At 33.6% G+C, this 27436-nt stretch overlaps 1 protein-coding gene across 1 annotated transcript; it reads right to left on the bottom strand.

Moving 5' to 3' along the window:
• Positions 1-3455: 3455 nt before the first annotated feature.
• On the bottom strand, positions 3456-27113 carry LOC120336013 (receptor-type tyrosine-protein phosphatase mu-like). Its single transcript, XM_078119153.1, has 37 exons — positions 27053-27113; positions 26017-26136; positions 25321-25629; positions 23788-23898; positions 22119-22508; positions 20452-20565; positions 19776-20066; positions 19244-19540; positions 18501-18821; positions 18243-18425; positions 17947-18040; positions 17586-17749; positions 17156-17258; positions 16731-16860; positions 16216-16389; positions 15759-15972; positions 15281-15383; positions 14911-15045; positions 14404-14589; positions 14239-14333; positions 14050-14128; positions 13481-13551; positions 13171-13304; positions 13001-13097; positions 12509-12576; positions 12293-12427; positions 11873-12007; positions 11377-11510; positions 10904-11039; positions 10397-10491; positions 9996-10126; positions 9234-9310; positions 9013-9147; positions 8193-8333; positions 7826-7962; positions 6931-7066; positions 3456-6450 (listed from the first exon to the last, which is right to left on the bottom strand). The coding sequence occupies exons 1-37, from the start codon at positions 27111-27113 to the stop codon at positions 6322-6324; spliced, it is 5565 nt and encodes a 1854-aa protein (XP_077975279.1). The 3' UTR covers positions 3456-6321.
• Between the last annotated feature and the right edge of the window lie 323 nt (positions 27114-27436).

Genomic DNA, 27436 nt, shown 5'->3' on the forward strand with positions numbered 1-27436 from the left:
TTTCATTTTGTAATAATATTAATGCATTGTGTTTACTGCGTGCAATTTTTTACAAGTCCGTTTATTCCCCACTTTGAATCCACCAATTCCCCACAAGTATGGGTCGATAGGGGAACTTACCCACCGGTTGGTTAGAAACCACTGTCCTAACGCTATAAATAAAATAATCTCCAAATTATCAAACTCAAAACGTCATGCTTCTATCTACTGCACTGCTGAAATTTAATGACGCTCAATCTGCCGCCCTATGAACTTATGAACAGAAAAGCCAGGATGTCGTATAATATTTCATACTTCCCAAATGCTCAAATATATATACAGTCTCATTATGATTTCCATCATTGACACCACGTACAGGAAGTTTTATGTTATGCTATCATTACGGTTTGCGGTAGAATAAAATGAGGAATCACATAATCCACGTATAGTAAACCTACCTACTTCATTGCGTTGCATTAAAAATTGTTAACCACGGGAAATTTCCAACTCTCAAGAAGCCCTAAATGGGTGGGTCAACACGGTTCTGATGATGATTATTCGAACAGTTGATTGATTGACATGTGAAAAAAGTATATAGATCGGGCGCCGTATATTTAAACACCATTTCAGTCATACGTTTTGTGAAAATGCACCAATGCTAATTGAACTTGCCTAATTTATGATTTGCATGAATATGCGGTTGCATGCTGCGAGCAAAAATTATACCAGCTAAATTATAATATGAATTCAAAATTTAAAATGCAGTACCGTACATTATCTTCAGTTACCAAGTTTTTTGCTTAGAATTCAGTGTTGCCGCAACCGGTGCTGAATTGGCATTGTCTGTTTTTTGTTATTTGTTTTTGCCAGCGTAAGAGCTGCAATGGCAAAATTTTTATGCCCAATTTAGCGTGTTCTTTTTATTCTTGAAATTGATCGTGACTGAGAAGTATGTGATCGAATGTGGTAGGTTGTGCGGTATTTTTCATATTGCGATCCGTCGCCAAAATGTTTTGTTGATTATCATACCGCGAACAAAACAGACATGGTCGGAATAATGCCCACAGTCCAAAACTGGTCACGCCTGATGTTGCCATAACTTCCTGCTTTTGAGCAAGTGTATATCCACGATTGCTGCTATTTGTTGTTTGGTCCATATTTGACTCGTTTATAGAGTTCACACATGGTCAAATTTTATGATGATCAGTAATGGATTAGTGAGGGCTAAGAAACAACATTTTCTAGTTCACTGTCTTGACTTTTTACTACACAAAAAATCCGTATGGGCGCATTTAATACAACTCATTACTGTTGAGCAGGGCCGTTATTCGTTTCGACAAGCCGAATTATAATTTGCGAACCGGGGTTGGTTACTTTGTCAAGCAACATTGTTAAAATATTCTCAAATTGTCCTGTTTCCCTTGTCATAAAAAAATCATAAGGTGAGAGCTGCGGGAGGTATTAGACCTGGATGAGCTTCAACGTGACTGCTGCATAAAAACATTCAAATATATGGAACTTAAAAGCCTTTGGTGGAATGATGCCAATGGTCCAAAAAATATCAGTGTTGTCTTGATTCTCATACATTTTATTTGTGAACAGACTCTCGGTACATGACGAGTTTTAAAAAATCTAATCACGTATCCATTCAACGTCTAATCGACCTATACTTATTTCCAATAAAATTTTGACAATTAACACCAGATGTTGAGCTTCAATCAAAACATAGTCGTATTTTTGTGATTGTATGCGGTCTTTGTCATTCCCAATTTTTTAAGTACACCGCCGTTAGGAGTACTTACTATGAAAATCGCTGCAAACTGTACGCTGTTACTAAATACTGATTACGGACATGCATCTGAATTTGCAAACTCGGCCGAAAGTAATATTGAAAAATTACTCAGTTTTAAATGCGTGAGTCAGATATGTGTTGTTTCATATAGCAAGAAAGGTCGAATTTTGTATTAAAGCCAGGTTTATGTTATGGAACTCTTTACCCATGAGAGCTAGGTTTACATTGGTTTCAATTCAACATGTATATTTATTGCTCTTCAGAAGCATTTTGCTTAAAGTTTTAGGCAAGGCTGAGACTAAGACTATATATAAGGCCTGTGCCGATTTTCTACTTTTTGCTTGTGCTTTTGCACAAAAAAGCTGGGAGATAGTTGCGATTAGGTAATTTCAAATCATCGTGATATGAAATAAAGAATTAATGCCTGAATATATGAACACGCAAGTCGCGCGAAGGTACCAAAACAGTAAGGTTTTAGCTGTCGGTCCAGCAGGGAAACGAGTTTGCCGCAAAGATTGGCGGACAAGCTCAATGAGGCGGACTAGTTAAAAAGAATAAAAGCGTTTCCAAATTCCATAAAAATGTGGTCGCAAGTATAACAAAATAAATCAGCTTAATACTGACTTTGCACATCTCATGGGTACTCCCGTAGTATGTGTCCATAAGTTGCAGTCCCTTCACACAACTTGATGTAAAGTGGGCAAACAAAATAAGTTACCTCCATATTGGCACACATACTGCTGGCTGGAGCGCCGTGTCATGGTAAATTTAGGAAAAAATTTCATTCAGGCTAGAGACGTTTGAACCCATTTATAATAGAACAAATCGTTACACGAACATTGCACTTCATTGTCGTGCACATATTGTGTATTGTCCTTAAACTTAAACCAGTTATAAAATGGAAGCCCAATATTTTCGCTACGGAGGAGGCCATTTAAATTGCGATTTGTTGTAACCTCATACCTAATCGTACGCATCACTTTGAAACAAGTACACGCAGATTTATTGATTGTGTAATACTAAATCTCTAGATAGGTACACTTTTTAAAGCAACAATATGTTTTAACAACAAATACTATAGGAAACTACAAATACATAATGAACGAAGTATTTCAAACCATGAAGATTAAAATGATGAGAATCGTAATATTTTTACCAAAGGGCTGAGACAGTTTGTAAAATACACCACTATAACATATCATATAAACTGCATACACGTATTAAAAAGCAGGAATATTTTCCTCTAGAGAAATTACTGGCTTGGATTGGTAAATCATTGCCAATACTAAATTATCCTTCCATGTATAGGTTTAATCAACTTGTTAAAATAAAAATGCAAATTAGTTTATAAAGTTTGTAAAATGCAATGAATAATCCTATATGACCGAATCAAGTAACAGTCCGAGTTTTTTTTGCAATTGAACACACCCACATGTGATAGATACCTATATTGAACAAAATTGTTTCATTTCACCTTAGCAACTAATATAGATGATATGGTTCCATTACATTTGAACCCACGTACATTTGAACCCACGACGATTGCACCTGCACACTATTGCACCTATGAAAATTTTTTGTTGTTTTACGGATATTTGAACCCATACTAACCCTAACCCATGGGTTTTGCACCCGCATAAAGATTGAACCCGCGAATATACACATGGGTTCAAATGTACGGTCACCGAATGGTATATATCAGGGGTGGGCAAAATGTTTCAGTATAAGAGCCGCATGCAGCAAGTCAGAAATATGCGAGAGTCGCATAATTTTTGGAATTATTCACACCAGGGGTGGCCAACCTATGGCGCATGCGCCAAACGTGGCGCATTGCATGATTAGAGGTGGCGCATTGCATCTTTAACCCTTTTCATGCCAAAATTGTTAATTGCACTTGGCTTCTCCACGCCAAGCCGTTTTTTTGCGATTCACATGGTGACTTTTGATTGTACCTAAAATCTATTCCTTACTCCACGTCGCCCACTTACGGCTTGTTGGAATTAGAAACAACAGGCGATTATCGACGTTAGCTTTTGGACGGACTTTATGAAATTCATTCTAGACTTTTCGCAAAAATTAGTAAAATTTACTATTTTATCCCTACTTAAGTAAAAAGTTCAGAACTTCTGGAAAAATAGAAAATCGTCATTTATCAGCTTGAAACACAGCTTATCAGCTTGAAACACAGCTTTCCATTGCTCAGACGTCCCAAATATCTCCCAATAACCATTTAACAACCAGTTGAATTGCCCAATTGGAAAAAGAGGATTTGTCCCAATTTCCTCACATAAAAGAACACCGTGAATGTGCTGCTGGTAATGGCAATTTGGCAATATACACAGAAAAAATCAAGTTATTGCAAGAGTCATTTGAAAGTCGTTTTCATGATATTTCAAAAGAAGAAGACTCTATACTTGCTTTTATAAATCCATTTTCACTTAGTGAACTAATCATAATGAAGATGCCAAGCAATGTACAATTGGAAATGATTGACTTGAAAACTCATCCATCATTGAAAATTAAATTTGATGAGCTTTCTTCAGTCCCAAGTGCAGCTGACATGATCAAGTTCTGGCAATCGTTACCCCGTGAAAATTTTCCAGAACTGGGAAAATTTGCCCAGGGTTTTATATATCTGCCATGAAACTAATTAAAAGCAAAGCGAGGTCAAGACTTACAGATTTAAATTTGAAGAATGCACTGCTCCTCTCAGTAACAAACTTAACTCCAAGAATAAAAAAGTAAAACAGCAGCAAAAGTCTCATAAAGGCGGTATTAAAATAAAATTGATCAGTTTTATTTATTATACTTCCTTGCTTAATTTCTATTCATGTGAAGTTGTAAATTGTAAAAACTACATATACGTGTGTATATATGTGTGTGTATTATAAATTTTCATAATTTCAACAAGAAGCGGACATTAGGCGTGAGAATTCAAGAGATTTACGGCGCATCTGAAACATTATGTTTAAAACGTGGCGCATGGTATGTGAAAGGTTGGCCACCTCTGATTTACACGAATCATTTTGCATTGTAACTGTAAAATTGAGACTAATTTGGGAGATGCGCCTTTGTGTAGTGCGACGCGAAACCGTCGTTTGGACTATTACGTGTTGTTGGAATCCAAAACTGCGACAATATCGGCAATATTTTTTTCTTAAAATCACAGTCAGAGTATGGGTGTTTAGCACGAGTTAATTCTGTAAATATGTGCGAGAGGGTTGCTGGACTCCCTGCCGCCGTAGGGTGGTTCAAGTAATCGTTGGTCGGTTACCACTTCCTTCACCATAAAGTCCATGCATCTGAAATAAATAACTGGCTAACTAATCAATCCCATTGACTGGTAAGCCGACGAGAGTCCGTGGTTCGTCATATGAATAAGCCGTCAAATCAGCTGTGAATCCTATCTATTGCGGCATACCACCAACACAATAACAAAAATTTGACCATTGTGACGTAAGATTTGTCGCTTGACAAATTCAAAATTCCACGCTACAATGATTTTCATACTAAAACATAATTTGTCTTAACCATTCATGAAAACTTCTTACACCGCTCGATCAATTAAAAAAAACTGTTACAGTTTGTCTTGGTTGAATTTGGATAATTGCCAATGCTAGCGAGAAGAGCCGCATAAAAACGCTGGCGATTCGGAGGTCTAACCCTAACCTGGTACACACACTACGAAAGTACCCACCGATTTATAATTTGCAACTCGATTATGCTGATATTTATTATTATTTCTGAAGTATTGACAAATTGATTAAAAGATTTGCCAGAAGACAGAACATTTCGTAATGATATAATTTGAGGTGTACAACGCGTGAAAATAACATATAATCATATCCGATTGCACAAATTTATAAATTCATTTTCATCTTAATATTACAGTTGAATCATTTATTTTTTCCAGTAAAATATGCTAATTGTGTTGTTTTGCCCCACCTTTTAACATAGGCTTTCTAGAAGTTGCAGGCACGAACATTGTGGTTATTGATCTTATGACACGCGTTGTTCACTTCGCACAAGCCTGCTGTTCGGGAATTGTAACGTCATAGGCATAATTTGGACTAATGTATTGGCTTTGCAAAGCGAAGGGACCGGGATTACTCGCACGTACCAGATTAAACTAAAGTAAACACTCGGCCGCACAACATTTGAAATTGGTAATTCTCCGCGTGTCGTACAATATTTGGCCTTCGGAGCGCAGGTTGCACACTCCTGGTGTAAAATATTCATTTTGAAATTTTTACAACGGCGTTCGCCCTCCCTACAAGTTTACTTCGAGATTGGGCCAGGGTCATTTAAATGCGATAATAAAATAAAAATTAGAAGCAAAGTTAACTAACGTATAATAATATATACATATAATATATATTGTTACATGTAGTGAACAATAATAAGAGATTAGATTATAAGGGAGGAAAAAAATTACTAGTATTTAGTGATGACGAGGTCATCAAATGGATCTATTTACCGCAATCAATCTTTATATACCCAAACATAGTGAATTGTAATTTTTCTTCAATGGGCACAACGTTTTTAATATGTCATATGTTTGCGTACAGATTTTCTTCATTCGCTGATGTTGTAGGTTTGTTGTCGACGGTGAAGTTAGAATAAAGATTGAATGTAGACAGATAAGCCGACACAGCTTCGAAACAGAATTTATATTGCTTCTGAAATATATAGATACATAAAATATTAATCACTTCATTGACAAAGTGACAAATTTGTTATTATGAGCTGTAATTTTTGTTTTCTGTCTTTGTTAGTTATCGCCACCAAGTGTTGAATCGCAGTTTGATTATTGAACACTATTTTTTATTGTAATAGATAAATCGATATCAGCTTGATTGAGTTTTTTAAATCATAGTCACGGTTGTAATCTGATGTGATTTTATTGTTTGCCCCATAACCAAATTGTAGGTTGCATGTTTATCAGCAAATTGTTTTATTTTCTTTCATTCATTCGTTGTGATTAAACCTTGGTGATGACACATTTCTCTGAACATTGAATGAACTTATTTCATACCACTGTTATTGAAACTATAAACAAGCTCATGGGAGGGAACGCAGTTTCTGTCACCCTATCTAACAATGCTTCACTGAATATTCTACTTAATTGTAATTGATTACTAATATTCTGCGTATTTTACCAGTGTCTGCACCATCCCTGGTCTGCAATCCCTCAGATCTTTGACAGTTCTGAAGACGTCGATATTGCTCTCGCATTTCATTCTCTCAATTAGATTAACAATTGCACAATAACTTCCTGTCCTTCCTGCCCCGTCACTAAACAAACCGTGTAAATTATATATTATTGCGGACCGATCTTCGAAATTTTCAGTAACATTGGATTACTATTTGTTTTACTCAGTATCAAATTTTAACTTGGAACTTTTTGTTAATAGATTCATATTTGCATTTCATTATTTTGCAAAATTGTTGTTCGGATGTTCGGTGTTTGAAAAATATAAATATCACTAATTTTCGCCACTGAGAGATCGATCAATTTCACATTTCAGTATTAACCCAAATAAATGCTTTTCCAATTTTTTGAATCTTGCAAAAAGCGATATTTCACTCCCAAGTTTTCTGTGTTCCATACTTTAACCATCTGTTACACATTTTCGTATACACATGGATCAATTTACCCAATCGTTAGCTTGCATTTTCTGACAAAGCGTTAGTCTCATTTTTTTTTGTTTGCGGGTAATATTCAATTTAATTACCGGGATCTTTTGTACAAAGCCGCTGATGAAAAAAAAAGTGAGATTTGGTAAATAAAACGTCACGTTTTTAAACAACAATTAGTAATTATCTAGTTCGGGTTAGGGCTAGAAATGATTTAAAAATTGAACTTTCGGTGCAATCTGCGTTTTCAACCCAACCCGACAGGATAATCTTTATTTTATTAATTTTGTGAGCTTTTGCGTGGGTGTTCTTTTGGTGGGTGCTTTGTACAAAACATCCTATTACCACATTAACCAATTTCGCATTAAAATATTCCAATAACTTTACTGTGATTCTAGGTCTTGATATTGAACTCACCTGCAATGAATCAACACAGCAGAATTCTTATCTCTTCTCACACTTGATTGCATTTTCTCTATCAGATCAAGTACTGCCGCAGCATCATCAGGACATTTGTTCGATGCCCAACCAGTGTATTGGTATTGAATAATTACCTTAAAGAATTTTAATTAGTAATGATTACTCATACACAATAAATTGTTATCTTTCTAGCGGTTCTATCTGCTCGACTTTTTGTGAGGTAGCACAAATTGCAAACACAGTACGAGTTTTGTGAATAAGCTGCATTACTGGTAACATTACAATAGGCAATTGGGCATGTCGACTTGTGGTATTTTCAAGTGCATATAAATTTGCAAAGGTTATCAGCTATTAACTAATATACCTTTTCGTCATCCTCTTTGGTTACACGCAATTCACGTCTAATGATTTCATTGTCAGTACTGGTAGATTTCAAATGAATAGTGATTTCCTCAATCACGAGATCTTTCTCGTTGTCGCTGGGCCAGTAAGGAAAGCATTGTTCCTGTTATTATAAATATTTTCAAGTATTACAACAATCAACAAGTAAATATGATCAATAACGACTCTTTTTTGTGTGTGAAGTGATCTTACGTACCGTCTTTCCCTCTAATAGGCATCAACAGGTTACAATTCAATTTTCATCATCAATTAAGTATTCCTGGAATATCGGTTTTACCAAAATTCAAAAATTTTGCTATCCAAAATAGATTTTGTGAAAAAAATATCAGAAACTAGAAATGAGGACTACTATTCGTACTACATTTAGTTGAAATCAAACTATCTTTAAAAAATTTGACTTATATAATTTTGTTCTAAAATAGCTTCAATTAAATTACTTGGAACTTAATTTTGCAACAAAATTTTATACTTTTAAACTTGTCCATTAGGGACATTTATCACCAACAAAGACTTATGTTACTTCTAGTTAGTTATTTGTATTCCTTCACTTCCTGATGTATTTGTGCATTTGTATATTCCTTTCCTTGTTTCATTTTGCATGAATAAAAAGTTAAGTCCCGAAAAATATTTATACGTTTGTGTTTGATTGTATTACTTAGACTTTAGAGTCTTAGAACATTTGCTACAAGCTTTTTGGTCTGGAGCATACAGCCGTTGTCATGTAATTTTGTGCGTCAAGTCCACAGACGGCTTCTGAATTTAAGAGTTTTGCAAGTTTTTACCTTTTTATTCTCTTTACACTCTGTTAGCATCACTATGGTATTGATATTGTTGTCGAGAATTGCACGCCAGAAGAAACTGATAGTCTGTTTTAGAGGACCTTGTGCAGCAATTAATGTTGTAGCATTATTATATGACTGAAAATAAAACAAGAAACGTTTGAGTTGCATTGAGATCTCGTCGTTTGAACCTTAAGTGATGAAGTTAATTAAATATTTCTTACTTCTACTTTTGATGCATTCAGGCAAGGAGTTTCTGCTTCAGTCGGATTGCGGACTATCACAATGCTGTTTCGTGAAACTGCAAATAATGTTGAGTTTTATGTATTAAAATATTAGCAACGTGAAACTTTGTCTCAAAACATTTATTAATACGTTTAGTTAGATTGAGATAACAAATTTGTATACCGGTACTTTTCAAACTATTTGACGGAGCGAAATCCTAATGAAACATTCCGACTTATCAAGGAACTCCTTTCTGTACATAATAGTCACCTGTTTAAATTGTATAAGCTATGAATATATATAAAAGCGAACTTAATACTGGCAAAACAACATGGGCTTTGATTTGTAGCAAGTTTAATAGTAGGGGTGTAGTAGTGTATTTTGTTCTGTTTAAACGTTAAACAATATACAAAGTATATTAAAACAGTCTCTCGGATTTGGATGAAAACTAGCGGAACCCCTGGACTGTACATACGGGACCTTATAGTGCCGCGAAATCGTATGTGTATATGTATATATGTTGGTTATAAAATGACATTTTAAATGAAAACCCTTCCTTAGATACTAGGTTGTGCTGTAAAAATTTAACCTAAATTATAAAATGAATATCACAATTCTTTAAGAACTTTTTTTCTATCTCATTATGCTGATACACCGTATAAGACTTTTTTATACCGTCTAAAACTTTCATCAAAGACAAATAGAAATAAAACGAATATAAATTCAGAAGAGCATATTATTTGTCCGATCATTGATCTTACAAGGTATCACTTCCTTATTTCTGTTCATCTCAGGTTGTTTCGCCAAATGCCCTTGTTTTGTCTTATTCACTGGCCCAACTTTGGCCAAATCGTTGAACTGTTTTTGTAATATACCGATATCCGAAGAAACTCTGTAATATTTGAAAATTGGGAACTATGAAATGGCTAATTGACAGATAGTAACTATAGTTACCAATTTATTTTTTCAGAGTTTGACCTAGAGTTAAAAAGAATGTTAAGTTATGAAAATTTACCTATACAGTGCAATTTGACGAATGCTGGAATGCTGAAATATATTGTATACTTATACTTAGTATCATTTTTGTAATTCTAATTTCTATGATTTCATTTTGTTTCCATTTTCATTCATTTGATCAGCATTTTTTTTTAAAACTTATTACCTGGTAAAAACACTATTGAATTTTTCCGCTTCCATATCCGTTTTTCCAAACAAATAATTCTCCAAAATAAGCTTATGCACCATGATATATTGATCCTAAAAATATCAAAATATGATTGATTGATAGATTGAAAGGTGATGAGACATCATCAAGGAGCCTTCACAAATTAAAATATTTAATCAAAAGAATATCGCTTGATTAGAAGTTACACACTAATTCATGAGTTGGTTCAAAGTCATTGATAAGCTTATGCATCATGACATTGCCCCGTAAAGATATCGAAATTTGATATAGTCCAGCATCATTCACAAAATAAAACAAAAAAGCATCGCTGAATTAGAGTTTCTACACTAGTTTAATAAGTTGATTTTGAGTCGTTAGTGGAGAATTTGTAGGTTTTAAATGAAGTTTCCCATTGTTTAATTGTTTATTTCCATTACACATAACGAAAGTTCTCAGAATTGTATGATGTGGATTACCCAGTATTATATTTAATTCAGCACTTACACATGTTTGCACCATATCTATTCGCTGGCTTCTCAGCTTTAAAATGCAATTGTAAACATCAACTGATCGAAATGATTCACCCTCTTGAAGCAAAAAATCTAATGCTATGAATGCGCCAGTTCTTCCCGCTCCAGCACTGAAATTGTTAACGTTAATAATTACAACATATTTAAAATTATAACTATTCTCCACACATGTCATACCTAATTATGTTAGAAAACAAGGCTCCCAAGGAACATTTTTAATTGAAGGTTTAACCGCTTTGTTTGATACGGATGCAATACCTGTGTACGCCAGAACCTCATGTAAAGTTTCATAAATTGGACACAGGCGCAATGCCATATTGGAAAGCTGTCAGTTCTTCCAATAATAATAGCTTACACAGCGATAGATATCATTGGTTACTGTTTGTTCGAGGTTTTGTTTGAGTGAAAAGCGTGAATACGCGTTGTATGAAACTTTGGCTATTTCACCTGCAATGAACAACTATTGGTGCATTTGATTGGTGTTTTTTAACAATTCCATGAAATCTCATCAAATTTGTTGTTGTAACTGGTACTCCATGGTCAGGCCAATTTAGGTATTGGAGTAATAAAACCTTTATACCCTGTAAAATAAATTGATGAATGAGATAAACAAATCATATTATTTTAATTATATTTATTTATTATATATATTCCACAAAAAGTTTTAAAAAACATAAAAAATACATTCTACTTCTAACATTCTTTCTATGTGACAAAATTAGATTATTGCAAATAAACGAAATCGGATGAGTAGGGTTGTTATGAACTTCACAAATTAAGTTTAGTGGCATTTGCTGTTCGGAAAGCCATTTGCTCCTTATTTTGTATATTTGGAGCTAATCCATCAGCCTAATCATAGATAAATATCGTGTTAATCGGAATTTGTCTTAATTGTTTGAGCATTATAATACAGCATTGAAATATTATGATATTGATTAATCACCTGTTCGTCCTTTTTTGTGATTGTTATTGTAAACATTTTGTAGCAACCAGTGAATACTTCGTCTGTATTTTCAACAAACACATCTCCAAATTGTTTAGGGGAACCTTGGGAAGGCCAGTATTTTTCACACTTTTTCTGTAATAAAATGTTCATTTCATAATAAATATTTTTTTCATTTTATTTTCCATTTTTTTGTTTTTTTCACGGCTTCGGAACTCAATCAACTCACATGTTTTGATGTGATTTAATATGGAATATAAAATTTCGGTGGACTTACGTCAGAGGGACTAAAGGACATTTCTCCTCAAACCTTTCAAATACTTTGTGCGTCGTAAATCTGAAGTATTTTTGCTTTGTTTGAATTCACGCGAAAGGACACAGACACGTTTACTTGCTCTATCAAGTAGTAACTTTTGTTACCTTGCCATTTTCCACACATTTCGTTAACATGACGATGCAGGATACTTTCTGCTCAACAATCATTCTCCAAAAATCATTTACTGTACTTGGCAACGGCCCTTGTGTAGCAATAAATTTCTTTGCTTTACTGAATCCCTTGAAGACAAATTAAATTGAAACAGTTTTTATGGTAACAAATCAAACTTTACGGTACAGCACATAATAAGTATTACTTACATTAATGTAGCAAGCGTTAATGTAGCTTATATTTCCTCCCCCTTCAAGCAGTACACGCGATAAATCAGCTGTTGAACAAAACATTGCAATAATGAAAAACATATTTCAAATTGACAGGACCTAAATATCTCCATTTTCCTTCATTTTCATACGATTCCACAATACTAGTTTTCATACTGCAATACTATATATAGGTTGTCCATAGAGTCTTTAAATCTTTTAAAATTGCAAAGGGAATTTATCGATACCATATATTGTTTTGGCCCTCACAAGTGTAATAAATGAAGTAAAAATACTTGAACAATTACTGCATAAAAAACATCCAATCTGGTTAATATATATTGAGAACTGACTTCATAACATATTTGAAACAGTAAAGGAACTTTATGAACATCTCAGAAAACATTGCCAGGAGAGCAAATTTTTTTTTATTTGTAGCTTGCCTATATCATTTTATGTACATCCGATTTTAAGAATTGAAAATAAACTCACAAGGTAGAATATTCTTGTATCTGTTTTTGCCCTTCAGTGATTCAGAGGAAGCGACTGTTGTGGGATAATTCAGTCCTTTTGCGTCTGATTTGAGATTCTGTATCAAGTGATAGCAATTACATTTGAACCTTTAAAATAATATTTGCAATCATAAATATTATATATCATACCTGAAACTCTTCTTTGAATTTAGCACCGTCTTTTTCATTTAAACGATTGTACTTTTCAAGAAGTTGATCCAGTGGAATATCGTAAGGTGACCTCGGTTCCATTTTATCCATTGCTATATTTGCGTACAAGTGGTCTTAGAAAATGAAATACATTTGTTATGTAGCTTAAATTATGCAATTGCAGTACTAACGAAATTCAACAAATCATTTAATTATTTTGTTTGTAAACCTCACAACTGAAAAAAATCTAATCCTTTAGAACAGCAGAGTACAATTGAATGACGCTCATGAAACCATAAATCAAAATTACCATCATTCACATTATCTTGTAATTCTTGCATATTCACGTCATCTATGAACATTTTCTTTCGTCCGAGTTTCCTATGCAAAGTGACATAATACACGTCATCAATAACTCTAACAAAGAATCAAAATGGTATGGATTTGCAGGCGTGAGATTGTTATATCTATGTAAAACGTCTCAATGGATGGGACAACACACATTTTATTCGTCATGACAATGTGATAACGTCATAGCTACATTTGGTTTTTACTTTTTGTCAGTTTTTTATCAACATTTTTTCTGTATATGCCTATTAATTATTAATTTTGCGGCATGAATATTAATAGCTTTTTTTATTTAATAGCAGCGCGCTCGTTCCTAGGATTTTCGAGTTCCATGGGACGAAATATGCATAAATTTTTATGTGATGAAAGTTTAGTGTCCCGTGACAAGACTCTGGATTTGCATACATTTCCTTTAATGACAAAACGTCAATCTTATTTTTAAAATAAGTGGTGGTATCGGGAATTTTTCTATTTTTAAATTTTTGACAAAATTGGAAAATTTTGGTTGACTTGAAAACAAGTATCACTTACCTTCTATAACAATATATCCCGATAATTACAAACCCAACAATTACAACACAGACGACAATAATAATAATAACAAGCGTCGCTGCAAAAAAAAAATTGTTGTGTTAGAAAGTTTCTTTACGCAAGTAAAATAAGAGATATTGAACATTTTACTTTGGCAAAATGTTAGCAAAATATTTTGTTCAGACTTACGAGACGTAGGTGTAATTTTGGTAAAATAGGAAACTTCACTCGCTTTGATCAGTGTTTTATTTCCATCTCCTGGTGTTGAAGTTACAACGTAGTAGCTGAAATGATTAGTGTTTAGTCAACGTCATTCATAGCAAAGCATTCCGACTAAATAAGAACAATAGGAACCTGTACTCAGCTTCGTTTTCCAATTTTAAATTATTTGCCTGTATGTTTCCATCGAAACTAGCTTCTCGTTTCATCCGATTCACTTCGTTTACAATTACATGATATATGTTGCAATCGGATGTGCTTTCATCACCCAATGTTCTTGTTATGTAAAGCATGTTTCCGATTTCGTTTGAAATGCTTGCTCTGTAATGAGATATATTAATTAGCCTTATGGAGTTTCAGACAGTGATATGCTCGATCGATTTTTTAATATTGAATGGGCGAAAATGATTGTTTTTGAATACGTATAGATACGTAAATTTGGTTGTAAATATTTAAAAATATTACCTAGCGTCAAGTTTTTCATATTATATTAGTATGTATTTTTTTAAAATTGAAAGAAAAAGTTTGATGGTTTTGTATGTATGTGCATTTACACTAAAATAATGTCAGGGGTGTCATGATTATAAAGGATAGCTGGAGACTCGTAAATCAAATAAATGAAGGGAAGAAATGTAAAATTACCTGGAAATCGCGAGAGCGATGAAAGCTTCATTAGTCTTCAAAGTTTTGCCCTTTATATTTCTTAGATCTTCTTCGCTTTCAAATGTCATCAAATTCGATTTTTCTGGTTTGAATACGACAATAACAAATATGCAACTGTGAAATTTTAACATATGCGGTAAATTGATTGAATCCTTTTAAAATAAATGAAAGTAGGCTAATAGCTTTCTGGCGACTACACCAATCTTTATCACCGAAAATTTCAAAGCAATTGGTAGTGTAATTGAGAAGAAAAGCGTTTTGGTTCACAAGAGCAACAATAAGAATAGGTCCCCTTCGTGCCAAATAAAAATCTAAAACGAGTTATTCTTTAACAAAAACTTAAAATAACCTGATAGGTCCATTACTTTCGTCCGGTAAATTGATCCTAATTGGAACCGTTCCATCACCGCCTGAATCAGTGATCACAATTGGAGAAGGAACTATAGCTGGTGCTAAAATACAACGACTGTTAGACCAGTTTTACATATAGTCCTTTACTTTAAATAGGTACCACTTTGCCAAGCAAATTCAATTTTCCATCAGTGAGTTTGTAATCCGGTATTTATTGTACGGAAGCATTGTCACAATCTATATTCTAGAATATAATATTTGATCCAATAGTCTTGCTGCACTCTAACACAAATATATTTCTGTAACGTTTCGTCTGACCTTGGTTATCTTATCGGATAGTTATCTTTACTCTTACTACAGCACCCTTGCATTATATGCATACGGATCCGTCGGCACAAAAGCATAGAAGACGGTTAAGTAGTTGGTCCCGCAAAAATCAAATCATTTGGGTAGATTATATATTAAATTGCTTAAACCTGCTCTCTCTGTCTTGCAATTTCCGACAGCAAATATACCCGGTCCAGTACCAGCACATGTCCGAGCAGAAATACTGAATGTGTAGTTTCGATTAAATGACATGTTAGAAAAAATGAAATATCTTTCTTCCGCTGAAATATTCTTATCTAGAACAGTTTGTTTAGGTGTAGATTTTGTAGATGCTACGTAGACAAAGGATGATATTTCTTTCACCTGTTCAACAAGGTAAAATTGTTTTTTAGAATTTAATTAATTACGTAATCGAAAATCGACGATAGGGAGTAGTGATATCTTGAAAGTGTTATTTTATTTAAAAGTTCATAATGCCAATGACTTGATAGAGAAAATATCATTCATATTGGACAACTGAAAGTTACGTTTAAACTTTTAAAATAAAATGTTATGAATTTGTTTTTAATTAAACAAAATCCTGTCGTTTTCGTATCACCAACATACATAAAATTCCGTAATGCCATGTGTGTTGTCCATCTCCCATTGAATAAGGCAAGTGTTGTTTTCTTTTACGTGTGTCATATTGAAAGCTTTTACAGGACCAGGTATTGTTGCATCCGTAGTTACTGTCTTCGTAGTAATGTGCGGATATTTGCACAATTCAGGACACACAATTACCTGAAAACAAAAAATGCTCACATGGGAAAATAGCGATTTGTTGTTATTGATTCAACTTGTTAGTAATGAAATTCTCGTATTTATTGAATTTTCTGATGCACTTCAAAATTTATTGTTTTTAATTTATATTTTTTTGTAAACATTTCAGCCTATAATAATGTGGTACCTCTTAATTCATGCTGCTATTTTTATAATTCTAGGAAATGGTTTATTTTTATACAAAGAGCTTGAAGTTGCGCTGCTGATATCCCAGAACCCAATGTCACGTATCCTACATCGATCAATCTATTCTTGGAATCTATCTATCTATTTGTATGTTATATATATTTTATGTTACTCACCTTTACGTTGTAAGTTGTTGAGAAATTCAACCCCACAAACGTATTGTTTATTACGTTCTGTAGAAGAGGCGTAATGTCGGTATTGTTAATTACCTTCTTTTCCATCGAGGATACACGTTCGATTTGAAGCCTGTATTATATGCAAATGAAGTAAAAATATTTCACAAACCAAAATATTTAGTATTGAATTTTTTGTAAAAACTGTCATTTAAAATCAATATCAATCGCATGGTAAACAGAAAATTCCTAATACGCATTGCTACTAACTACTAAAAAAGTATTCCTTTGAGTTTTATAAAAAAAAAAAAAATAGGCAATGACTGGAACAAATTCACCATAAATTCGCCATTCACGATATAATCAAATTTTGAAATAGTTTATACTATCGTAATAGAATTTTCATTTTAAAATCAAAACGCACAAACCTGTGTCTCACTCCCAATGCATTGTTCGACGGAGTCCATTGGACAGTGATATTCGAAGAGCATTTCGCCAAATCTACATGAAAGTCAAGAGGAATCCCCTCCACTATAGACAAATACAGTTATCAAACTTCATATAAAATTACATTAAATAACATTGTATTTTAAATCTACAGTTAGTATACAAAGATTTCTCCATCTTTAAAGGATGATGGAAAGGGTGAAATTGTAACTATTAAAGTGCTTTGCAACCGTACAATTTCAGGGTCAATTGATCGTTTTCGAAATTAATGGAACGGATATATGTGCAACTGAATGCTGTATGGGTTCCATTATTTTTGGGTCTTTCCGTACATATTTGATTATTGTTGTGTATACACATGAATATGTACATTTTTAAACCTCAATTTTATATTAGTTATTCAAAACTCACATAGTCCCCCACAAATAAATCCTCTTGTTTTTGCACAGTCTACGTCAGCCCATCGCCATTGGAAAGTTGTTCTCATTACTAAACAATTCATATTCGTCAACGGTCTATCATTTTCCCACGCAACATACGCTCCATGTACAATATTACCATATTCAGACTTCCATCTGAATTGAAGGTATAAATAAAATAATTCATACAGTTTCAAGCCTCAATGTCAAATGCAAAGTTGAGATGCAAATACGTGTAACTTATGAGGGCAATAGTTCTGTGAAAATATTAAAAACAACTTCATGTTGGAAACTTCAATATTTAAAATTTGCGCACAATTCCTATATTGTATTGTCATCAGAGGAATACTCACGGTCCGTATTTTGTTTCATTGTACAGCACAGACCCATTATTCCATCTCCAAACCTTTTGACTACCTGTTGTGTTTCTTTGTGCTCCAAGATACACTGAACAATATTACAGTAACAATGGTTGAAAACTGATAAATATTCGTATTAAAAACGCAATTAAAAGTGGAACTGGCTCATTGTAAAACACTTCTAAATTTTTGTAATCTATTCACGCAATAGTATAAATTTCATCTATGTTTGAATCTTCCTGTGAGTACTTGAAGTATATACTATAAAATTAAATAAAATATTCACTCACAATAAGTTGTGATTCCGAGATTGTTAGCTTTTGTTTTAAGTAGTTCTTGAGTCTGATTGTTTGATATAATTGCGAGTGTTTTACATATGGAGTGGCAATACCGTTTTGCGTCAGTATAATTTCTTTTGTCTGGCTCGGATTTGCCGTAAAGATGAAACGATGAAATTGAATTCAAGGCCACATCTAAATGGAATAATACATTTATGTAAATAGTTTATATTTTTTACAATTAATTTGATCTGGTTTTTAGTTACTTACTTTTGTTCAGTTCAAACAATTTTTCATTATCGGTATAATCTTCATATTTATTTTTTGCCGAGCAGGAAAAATTTGTTGCGCCAAGATATTCGACTAATGTTATGTTAAGCTGACTTGTGCTCATTTGAAAAGGATTCAGGGTGTCATTTATAGTGCTTTCTTTAAACATTGCTATGTTCTCATTTGGAATTATTTTCACATTCCCTGGAAGATGCCACTTCCAAGTAATAAGAGGCGGCGGATATCCTTCAAATGTACAAGTCAAAGAAGCAACTCCGTATGATGTTTTTGTAACCGTTGACTGAACCAGTAAAATATTACCTAGAAAAAAAAAATGATAATTGCAAAAAAATGACTCAAAATGTTTCAAAATTTCACTACTAGCTTTCGTTGTAAACAGTTCAAATAAATGCGTCTTCAAAAAAACCAATACTGTTTACAGTGCTTTATTTTGAGATTTTAAAGGCCACGAAATTTAAAATTTAGGTCTAATCATTTTGCCGTAAATGCAAAATGTATAAGAACATAGGATCGGTAATTGGTATGATCTTATATTAATGAAATATTGTTGACACTTGACTTCCTCTACACAGCATGCTCTTATCCAATTTTATGACTACTGTATTTGAGATAGATTGGTTGTTAACAAGTAAGTAATTCGTCGTATGATCTCCGTTGAACTTCTAGTAAATTAATATTCAAGATCCTAATTTCCAAAATTTATTTCCCTGTAATTTGCCTACCTCGTACCACAGCTGATTGTTTCGATTTCTTGGTTGTGCCCTTTATTATGTTAAATGCAAAGCATGTATATATCCCGACATCATTACTTGTTGCTTTATCGATAAGCAAAAAAGCATGACCGGGCGATGTCGTTTGGTAGACACCGGTTCCGATTTCGTTCTTGATTAGTTGATCACCTTTGTACCAATGGACACTTGGGATAGGCACGCCTGATGCATCGCAGATTACTTTCTTCTTATCTGCTTCGATCGGTATAGTTACAGATTGTGGAGTGACGGAAGTGATAGATGCTGAAGCTAAGAAAAATGTAGATATCTCATCATCAGCAGTTAAGCAATTAAGTTAATTTAAAGTATTGCACGTTCTATCATCACACACACTGTTTCTGATGTTACAGATTTATTAGCAAGTTTTCAAAATGCAAAACCCACATTATATACATTTGATTTTTGCTTCCGAATATTATTGTTGTAATATTTAAAAATCCGATTAAATAGCAGTTATACTAAACGGCAGATCGCTAATTCATACCTTCAATTACAACACGGACAAAAGTTGTAAAATTGTAGGAGTAGATATTTGATTCTGGACTTGCGTAGAATGTGTAATTTATCCCAGTACTTGGTTGGGTAATTGGTCCAATCGTAAAGTTTACTAATCCACTAGCATTGTGTTGCGAAGCAACGACTTCTTTCAAATCGTTATTTCTATAAACCCGAATACGTACGAGTCCATCAATACTGATCACGTTCAGTTCAGCAATGAAACTTTCATTCACATATATGGTGTAGTTATATTTTGTTGCAGTAAGCTGTATTTGTTCTGAACATAACAAAACCTAATAGCTCCAAGTAGAATAATTTGTTTGGTTTAAAAGGCGGTTATTAGGTGTCTACTACTAAATAATATGTCACGTTGGAAAAATGAATTTTTGTTTATTTCAACTCAAAGTTACCTTGCTTTCTACTTTTTATTATTGAAATGTGAATCAATATTCGCTAGTAAAAAGGACAAGGACGTCGACAAAGATAAGCATTTTATTTAAGCGTGTGGTATTACTTGGTTATATGGTAAGCTTGATACAAGATGACAGCAACAATTTGTAATAGCTAAAGTCTTAGTTATTCCCAATACAACACACACTCCGATGAAACTGATTGAATAATCCGATACTATGACCATGCAGTTGAAAAAGTTTGATTCTTACTTGTTTCGCAAAGCTTTCCAATAAATCCCGGAAAACACTTGCAGTGTTCTTGGCACCCGGTAAGCATACAGGTACCTTTTATTCCACAGTTAATTGATATGCATTTCTGCTCATCTGCAAAAAAAGTAATATGAAATTTTACTGATTTTTATTGCTGTTTGGAACCAGTGCTAATTCATGTGCGTCAATTCTGGACCCAACATGCTGTCGCGGCAACTATAAGCTGGAAAGAGTTATTTATAACTTGGTGAACGAAGTAATATCTCCAACTGATTAGAAAGACTAATCTATTTTAATATCATAACAATCTTGAATAGATGTTGTGCAACATGAGGTCTATCGCGTAAGGGATAATGCAGCGGTAACCTCACGCTAAAGCGACGCATGAAGTCTACCGCCCTATGCAGCCTACCGAGGCGCAACCCTAAGTCTATCGCGTAGCCGTAAGGTCTAATACAGCGTTATACGTCATGAGGTAGATCTCACGCTAAAGTGCGGTAGATATCTCGCCAAAGTAACAAACACCCTTAGATATTTAAAGGTATTTTTTATATGAATTTGAAATTAACACATTTGCTTGGGAATGATTAGGAATTGCGGGGATTAAGAACATGTCTTTGCGACAGATTAAAAATTTGGTATCAACCGAGCAATCATATATATGCAAACACTGAATTTAGACGACAAAACGCCATATTGGGCATAACGTTAGTACTTTACACGCTAATATACAAGCATACATACATCTGTTCATAACATTTTATGTCGAGTTTATCTTGTAGATAAATATAAGACAATAAAATAACGCAGTTAGTCACAGAACGCAGTTAGTTAGTCACTATTTTCTTTTAACATTGGCACGCATTGTTAGGTATTTGTATCCACAGCTATTTCAAGCTATTGTCACTCTATTTCTATTCCCACTATTCAAAACTTTATGCTGCTTTTCAACCATGTATTTATTTATCTGTCTTGCACATTTGATAGTTTTTTTGGTGATTTTTTCCATTTCTGACAGCAAGCGATGTCTCCCATAGATTTTGACTTGTATATTTCTATGCTATATATGAATCTCAGACACAAAATTTACAGAATTCGAGATCAGCTTTATTTATATATATTTACTGCAAGGCTAATCCTGGCGATTTTTCAGCTACCATAATCGTATACGAACATTTGAAACATCTATCAGAGACGGAGGAGGTCGTTGAGATTCTATTACATTTAATTTTATCTACCTGAATTTTGCTGTCTTATTTCAAGCGCAACCTTTATTTTACTCCATGTAAATTATCCACTGATTCAAGCAATTATTTGGCTTTTATCATTTTAAATTGAGTTATAAGCACTCCCCGATTTTGAATCGTGTCCATATTTGTTGTATAATCGTATTATTCCTATTTTATTTTTTGGTGGGTGGGCACGTACTTGTACGTTTTATAATTTTTTTAAGTTATGCTTGCCTTCCAGGTATCTCTGTATTTGTTGTCTGTTTACTTTTTTGTATTGTTCCGTTTTAGTCAGAGAGCCGAAATAAAATGATTGATTGATTGAGTTCAAAAATAAAGAAGAATCTTTAAAAATAAGTATACAAAATTATTTTGGGAGAAGGCACCAATAAGCACTGATTAAAAAAAAAAGCTCTGACAGTAGAAACTAAAACTTACTTAAAACCTCGCAAACATATCCCCGGTTTGAAGAGCCGTCATTATTAATCCACTTCATATTGTTCCTCGTTGTCTCATAAGAACTCATAAACAAAGACCCATTTCCTTGGCTTACTGCAGACCACGCCCACTTTCCATCGGTAATAGGCGTATCGTCAACCCATAACCAATCGGTATTTGGTTTATAAGCTCCAATCCAAAATTCAATTGTGCCTTCCTCACCATATTGAGCTATTATTTGACTTTCAACAAAATCTTGTATTGCGTCTGTTTTCATCATCGCTAATGTTCCTCCAAGACTATTGCAAGTTGTATTTGCTTCACCGAATGTTTTCTTTTTGTAAAAGTTGACATGATATTTGCAATTTTCATTCAATGTGTACTTTAGTTCTGACAAAAAGTAATAAAACATTTAAATTACACTTAGCTGATGTTTCATATTATTTGATATGAATGTACCTTCTAGCCGCCCAAACCCCTAGCCATTTTGCATGAGTATTTAAAAAAAAAAAAATTTAGTCAACCAATTAGCCCTAGGTCTTCACTCATAGCTTTATAAAAGCGTGTAGAGTTTTATTCAGCAATATATCTTTAAAACACACTCTTCCAAAAAAAATTTTCATGTGGAAAAATTTCAAAAATTTCTAGAAACAAAAATTTGACCTCGGGATATTCTGTGTACAGTAGAGGATTAATAATTAACTCCTGATTATTTAATTTTTATTTTCAAAGTTTTCATGAAGTTTTCCTCAACATAACAATACCAAAACGACTATTATAGCATAAATGGTTACTCTGGAATTCACAATTGTATTTACAGAATTATCATGTTCAAGGCTTCAATTGACAATTTTGATGACGTCACAGCTCTAATTATTACTGCACAGACCTATCCCGATCCAAAAAATGTTACTTTTCTCGACGAAATGCGCGTAGAACGACGTAAACAATCCAATACGCGCAGTTACGTGTGAAAATTACCATTAATTTCAGTTTTTTTTTCGCATACAAAAAATCTCGATAGCTCTGCTAAGTATGGTGCAGTCGAAATCATATTTATCAAAACATCACAGCGCCGTGGATGGTTTGTATGACTGAAAATACATGCTAAACCAATAATAAGTCATTATAATTGAGTTAATGTCATAGATTTCCTGTCTGAGTCGCGTCGACATTTTAAGACATCTTACAGGCGATTTTAAAATCCACACTATTTATACAATTCGCACTTTGCGTCACGGCTGGAAGAATTTCTCGCTTCTTTCATATCAGGACATTACGTCAATAAATAGCTAAGAGCGATATTAACAGTAGGTTACTCATCGCTAGCGTAAATATAAATTTTATCTCATATGAGTTTACGAGCTCGGAGAGAGAATTAACTGATGTAACAGAGAAATATCAGAATTGCAATTACTCAAAACTGAGTCAATTTAACTATTTAAATAAGTACAGGTACCAAAACACGACATAAAAAAATCCTTTAATATATTTCTGTGAAGATTTCTGTCATGCAATACATTGAATCTAAGAATTAGAATTCTGTTATCGGTATCTTCACTATAAATTTGTAGCATTTTCTTAGTTTGAACTCGTTATAGTAGGATATTCATCGTCATTCAAACGATTTATATATATAATTCATTATATAAAAAATATATATCTTTACCTTCACAAGTAGTTCCATTGAATTCTGGCCGACAAGTGCAATTGTAATATGGCTCTGCAGTTGAATATTGACAAGCAGCCCCATTTTGACAAGGTGACGAATCGCATGCGTCTAAAAATATATTTGTACAAATGTGTACTGGTATAAAAGCTGTCAAAGTTACTGTTACAGTAATTGATAACTTTGAGTCTATGGGTCGGGGACCCTATAATGTGGTAGACAACTTGACCTAGGTCATAACTCGACTCTAGAATAATATTTACATGAGCCCAGGCTTCTTCCTAAGGTGCCCTATGCAAGGCAGAATGTTCCGTCATGAAGCTTCACGCGTCATCGGCAAAAATGACAAAAATTGTTTTGGTGGGTTATGCCTGATTATAACTTCTTAGTAATCATTACTTTACGCCATCCGAATGTATGATCTATTAATAATAATTTATTGCCTTATCTGAACGATAGAATACGTCACAAAAATAGAAAAAGATTCTTGTGGGTTTTGCAATTTGAGTATTTAAATAAGGTTAGAATGTGATACCACGTAATCAGATATTGTAAATCGTGCAGCTGGGCAAGACCCGATGATAGAACCCTATAATGACCATTCCACATAGTAATTATTGCTTTCAAGTATATAATCACAACGAAAGAGATATTGTAACGACCACCTGGGTTCATTCAGTCATTAAAGACGCATTGAAAGCCGAGAACACGTTTACGACGTCACAGGTTTAGGAAAAAACCCGGAGAGCTGACAGTCTCAGCATCTTCTGAAGTCAATATATCCCATCTTATTTTGATTCAAAATGTCACTAAAGACTCGTTTGAAAATTCAGATATAACGCATTTTAGAAAAGTGAACAAATCGTTTCTATCACTTATGGAATAAATAAAAAAATTGATCTAAATATTTTTTAACAAATTTTTATTTTCGACCCACTGCAATAGAAACAAAGTCAGTTATCACTCTCTTGAATGAACTAACATATAGAGACCAAAATAATGTTTCTAATGATACATAAATAGTGTACTTGGCATAAATAATAGAAAACATATGACTTCATATCGTAGTGAAAATCCAGCTGTGTGTTTACAACTGTGCGACTTTCATGATCTCGGGTCTGGTTTGTATTCAGATTGCCAGTCTTGTTCCGTTGGGATGGGGAGGTAAAAGACTATTCACGAAAATAGACAAGTAGTTGATATTGCTATTCTGTTCACTACGACCGACTTTGATTGAAAATTCTCAAACAAAACTTTTTGAAAATTCTGTTTCAAAAACCCACTGTAGTAGGGAGAATAGCAATATCGATCTTTGGCAGCCCTTTGCTATGGTACAAAGGGTTGGAGTTAATTAATTGAACTTTTAAAACACGAGCAAACTTTACAGATCAAGAGAGTTCAGCCTAAGATTTCAGTACAAGCTTGTTTCAGAAGTTTAAATCAGCTAATGTGGACTGTGAATTTTAGGTCTAAAGACTTCTCTATGGGCAACGATTAATTACTACAATGTTTATGTTGAATACATTTACAAACCTGTTATTGTTACACTCACTGTCGCTACCCTAGAATAAGACGTGCTGGTAGTTGAAATCGGAGCAGCGGTAAATGTGTAAGTGAGCTTGTTTGCTGTTACTTCAGATGGATTGAGAGTGAGAGCAAGGGTGGATGAAACAGTATTGCTTGTGATTGCTGTTGTAGATTTTGATGTCACTGCATGATCGCCAGGGGTTGAGACTCTGATGACAATGTTGCCGTCATATGACGTAATGTCTAATTCCGCTGTAAGACTCTGACCTCTTTTTATATTGTATTGGGTAGTTGAAGTTGATATCGATATTAGATCTGAAAACCATTTATTAAACAGACTATGATTTATTTTAAACGTTTAAATCCTCAACTTAAAAATATACTATGAAATATTCATCGAAATTACTCAAATTAGACGATGTTGAATTCAAGACTATTTGTTGAATTATATATGCTTTCCAGAAGATTGAATATTCTATTCAATATGCATGCTATTAGAAAGGTTGTCACAAAATACTCAGAAAAGGTTGCATTAAGCATTATATGGCAAAAGTGGCTATTTCACGCGTCACTTATTTACCCAATTTCATCTGCTGTGGTCTATAGAAGCACTTTCTACAAATTGTTCGAGTGACAAAATAATATGAAAAGTATGTTTCAACTCAATATCGTTGTGCTAAACTGAAATCAATTAAAAATTGCCTTTTTCGCATTTTGTTCCAAAGTATCCTGCATCGCACGTGCATTTGTATCGACCCCCATTAACTTGACATGTCCCCTTGCCTGAGCAAACTTCTCTGCCGCAGTCACCAGTTGATACATCTGTTAACAAGATTAATATTTTAATATTCAGTTTGATACATGAGATGGTAACCGCTAATAAATAAAATAATGGATGCAATTATACATAACAAAACGGTTCCTAAGTCCTTGTTGTGTCCACACTTGATTGGGAAAATGTGTGTAGTTTCGTCGCACTCGGTGGTACAGAACACGCATTGTTATTTTATCACAGCCTCGATTCATCATATTGTCAGTCAGTGTTTTGTAGATTGAGACGTCCCAATCAGGCACGCGTGATGACCAAAGCAATAAGTTAATGTCCCTAAAAGTTTCCGCTATGATTCTCTTGATAACTAAAGTGATTGTTGCATTTTACATTTACCTCGTTAGTTCAATTGCAAAATTTTTATTTCGTATAAATTTTAATGTCCCACGTCTTGTATAGATCTTTGATGCTGTATCGTTTTTCAACTGACAAAAATTATAAACAAGTATACATCTAATATTTGACTTGAACACGTTACTACGTCTAAATAAAAAAATGTTTACATGCACTTTTGAAATATTTTTATCACGAAGACTGTATTCGGAAACTATTTAGAAAGAAATTCTCATACACATAATATATTAGTGACACCAGAGTTAAACATGGTTAATATAGCTATATAGTTGATTTGATTCTTACATTGTTATAATGCTGGCGACTCAAGTAAAAACAAGTAATCATTATCGTTTGAACGAGGGATATTTTACATCGAAGGTCAATTATATTGAATTATTTCATGCTGTATGTTTTGCAGAGTGCTGTTATTTATATCAGCTGTTTTTGATACATAACTTAGTTTTATGGTTCAAAATCCCTGATTACAGCTTATCTAATCGAGCTTGATTAACCGAAATCAGAGCGGCATCCAGGCATTTTCTACGTGTACATGATTTATGGAGAATTTCTTACAATTTTCAGACACACCAATTTTTAGAATCATACCGGCATGATAATATGAAAGCAAATTCATTCTGTCAAAATTGTTAGGTGTCGCATTATATGTGTCATGGTTTTATGTTTCGGTTTTATGAAGTGAACTAAGAAAAACATGATAAACAATGCCTTTGAAAATACATTTTTTGTCGAATATTAAATTTCTGTTAGTGTTTTCGATAGGAGGTAAGATTCGCCAGAAAAATATCATAATCTGTGTCCCTAAGATTTGCACCAATGTAATATTCAGATCCAATTTCATTTGCATATATGCGATATAACGATATATGTTAACTCCGGACTCCTTGTACCACCGGGTATACCATGAAAAGGTATTCAAGAACTTAAGATGTTAAGTCA

This window comes from Styela clava, chromosome 2 (genome assembly GCF_964204865.1).
Source record: "Styela clava chromosome 2, kaStyClav1.hap1.2, whole genome shotgun sequence".
In the NCBI taxonomy this organism is placed as follows: Eukaryota; Metazoa; Chordata; class Ascidiacea; order Stolidobranchia; family Styelidae; genus Styela; species Styela clava.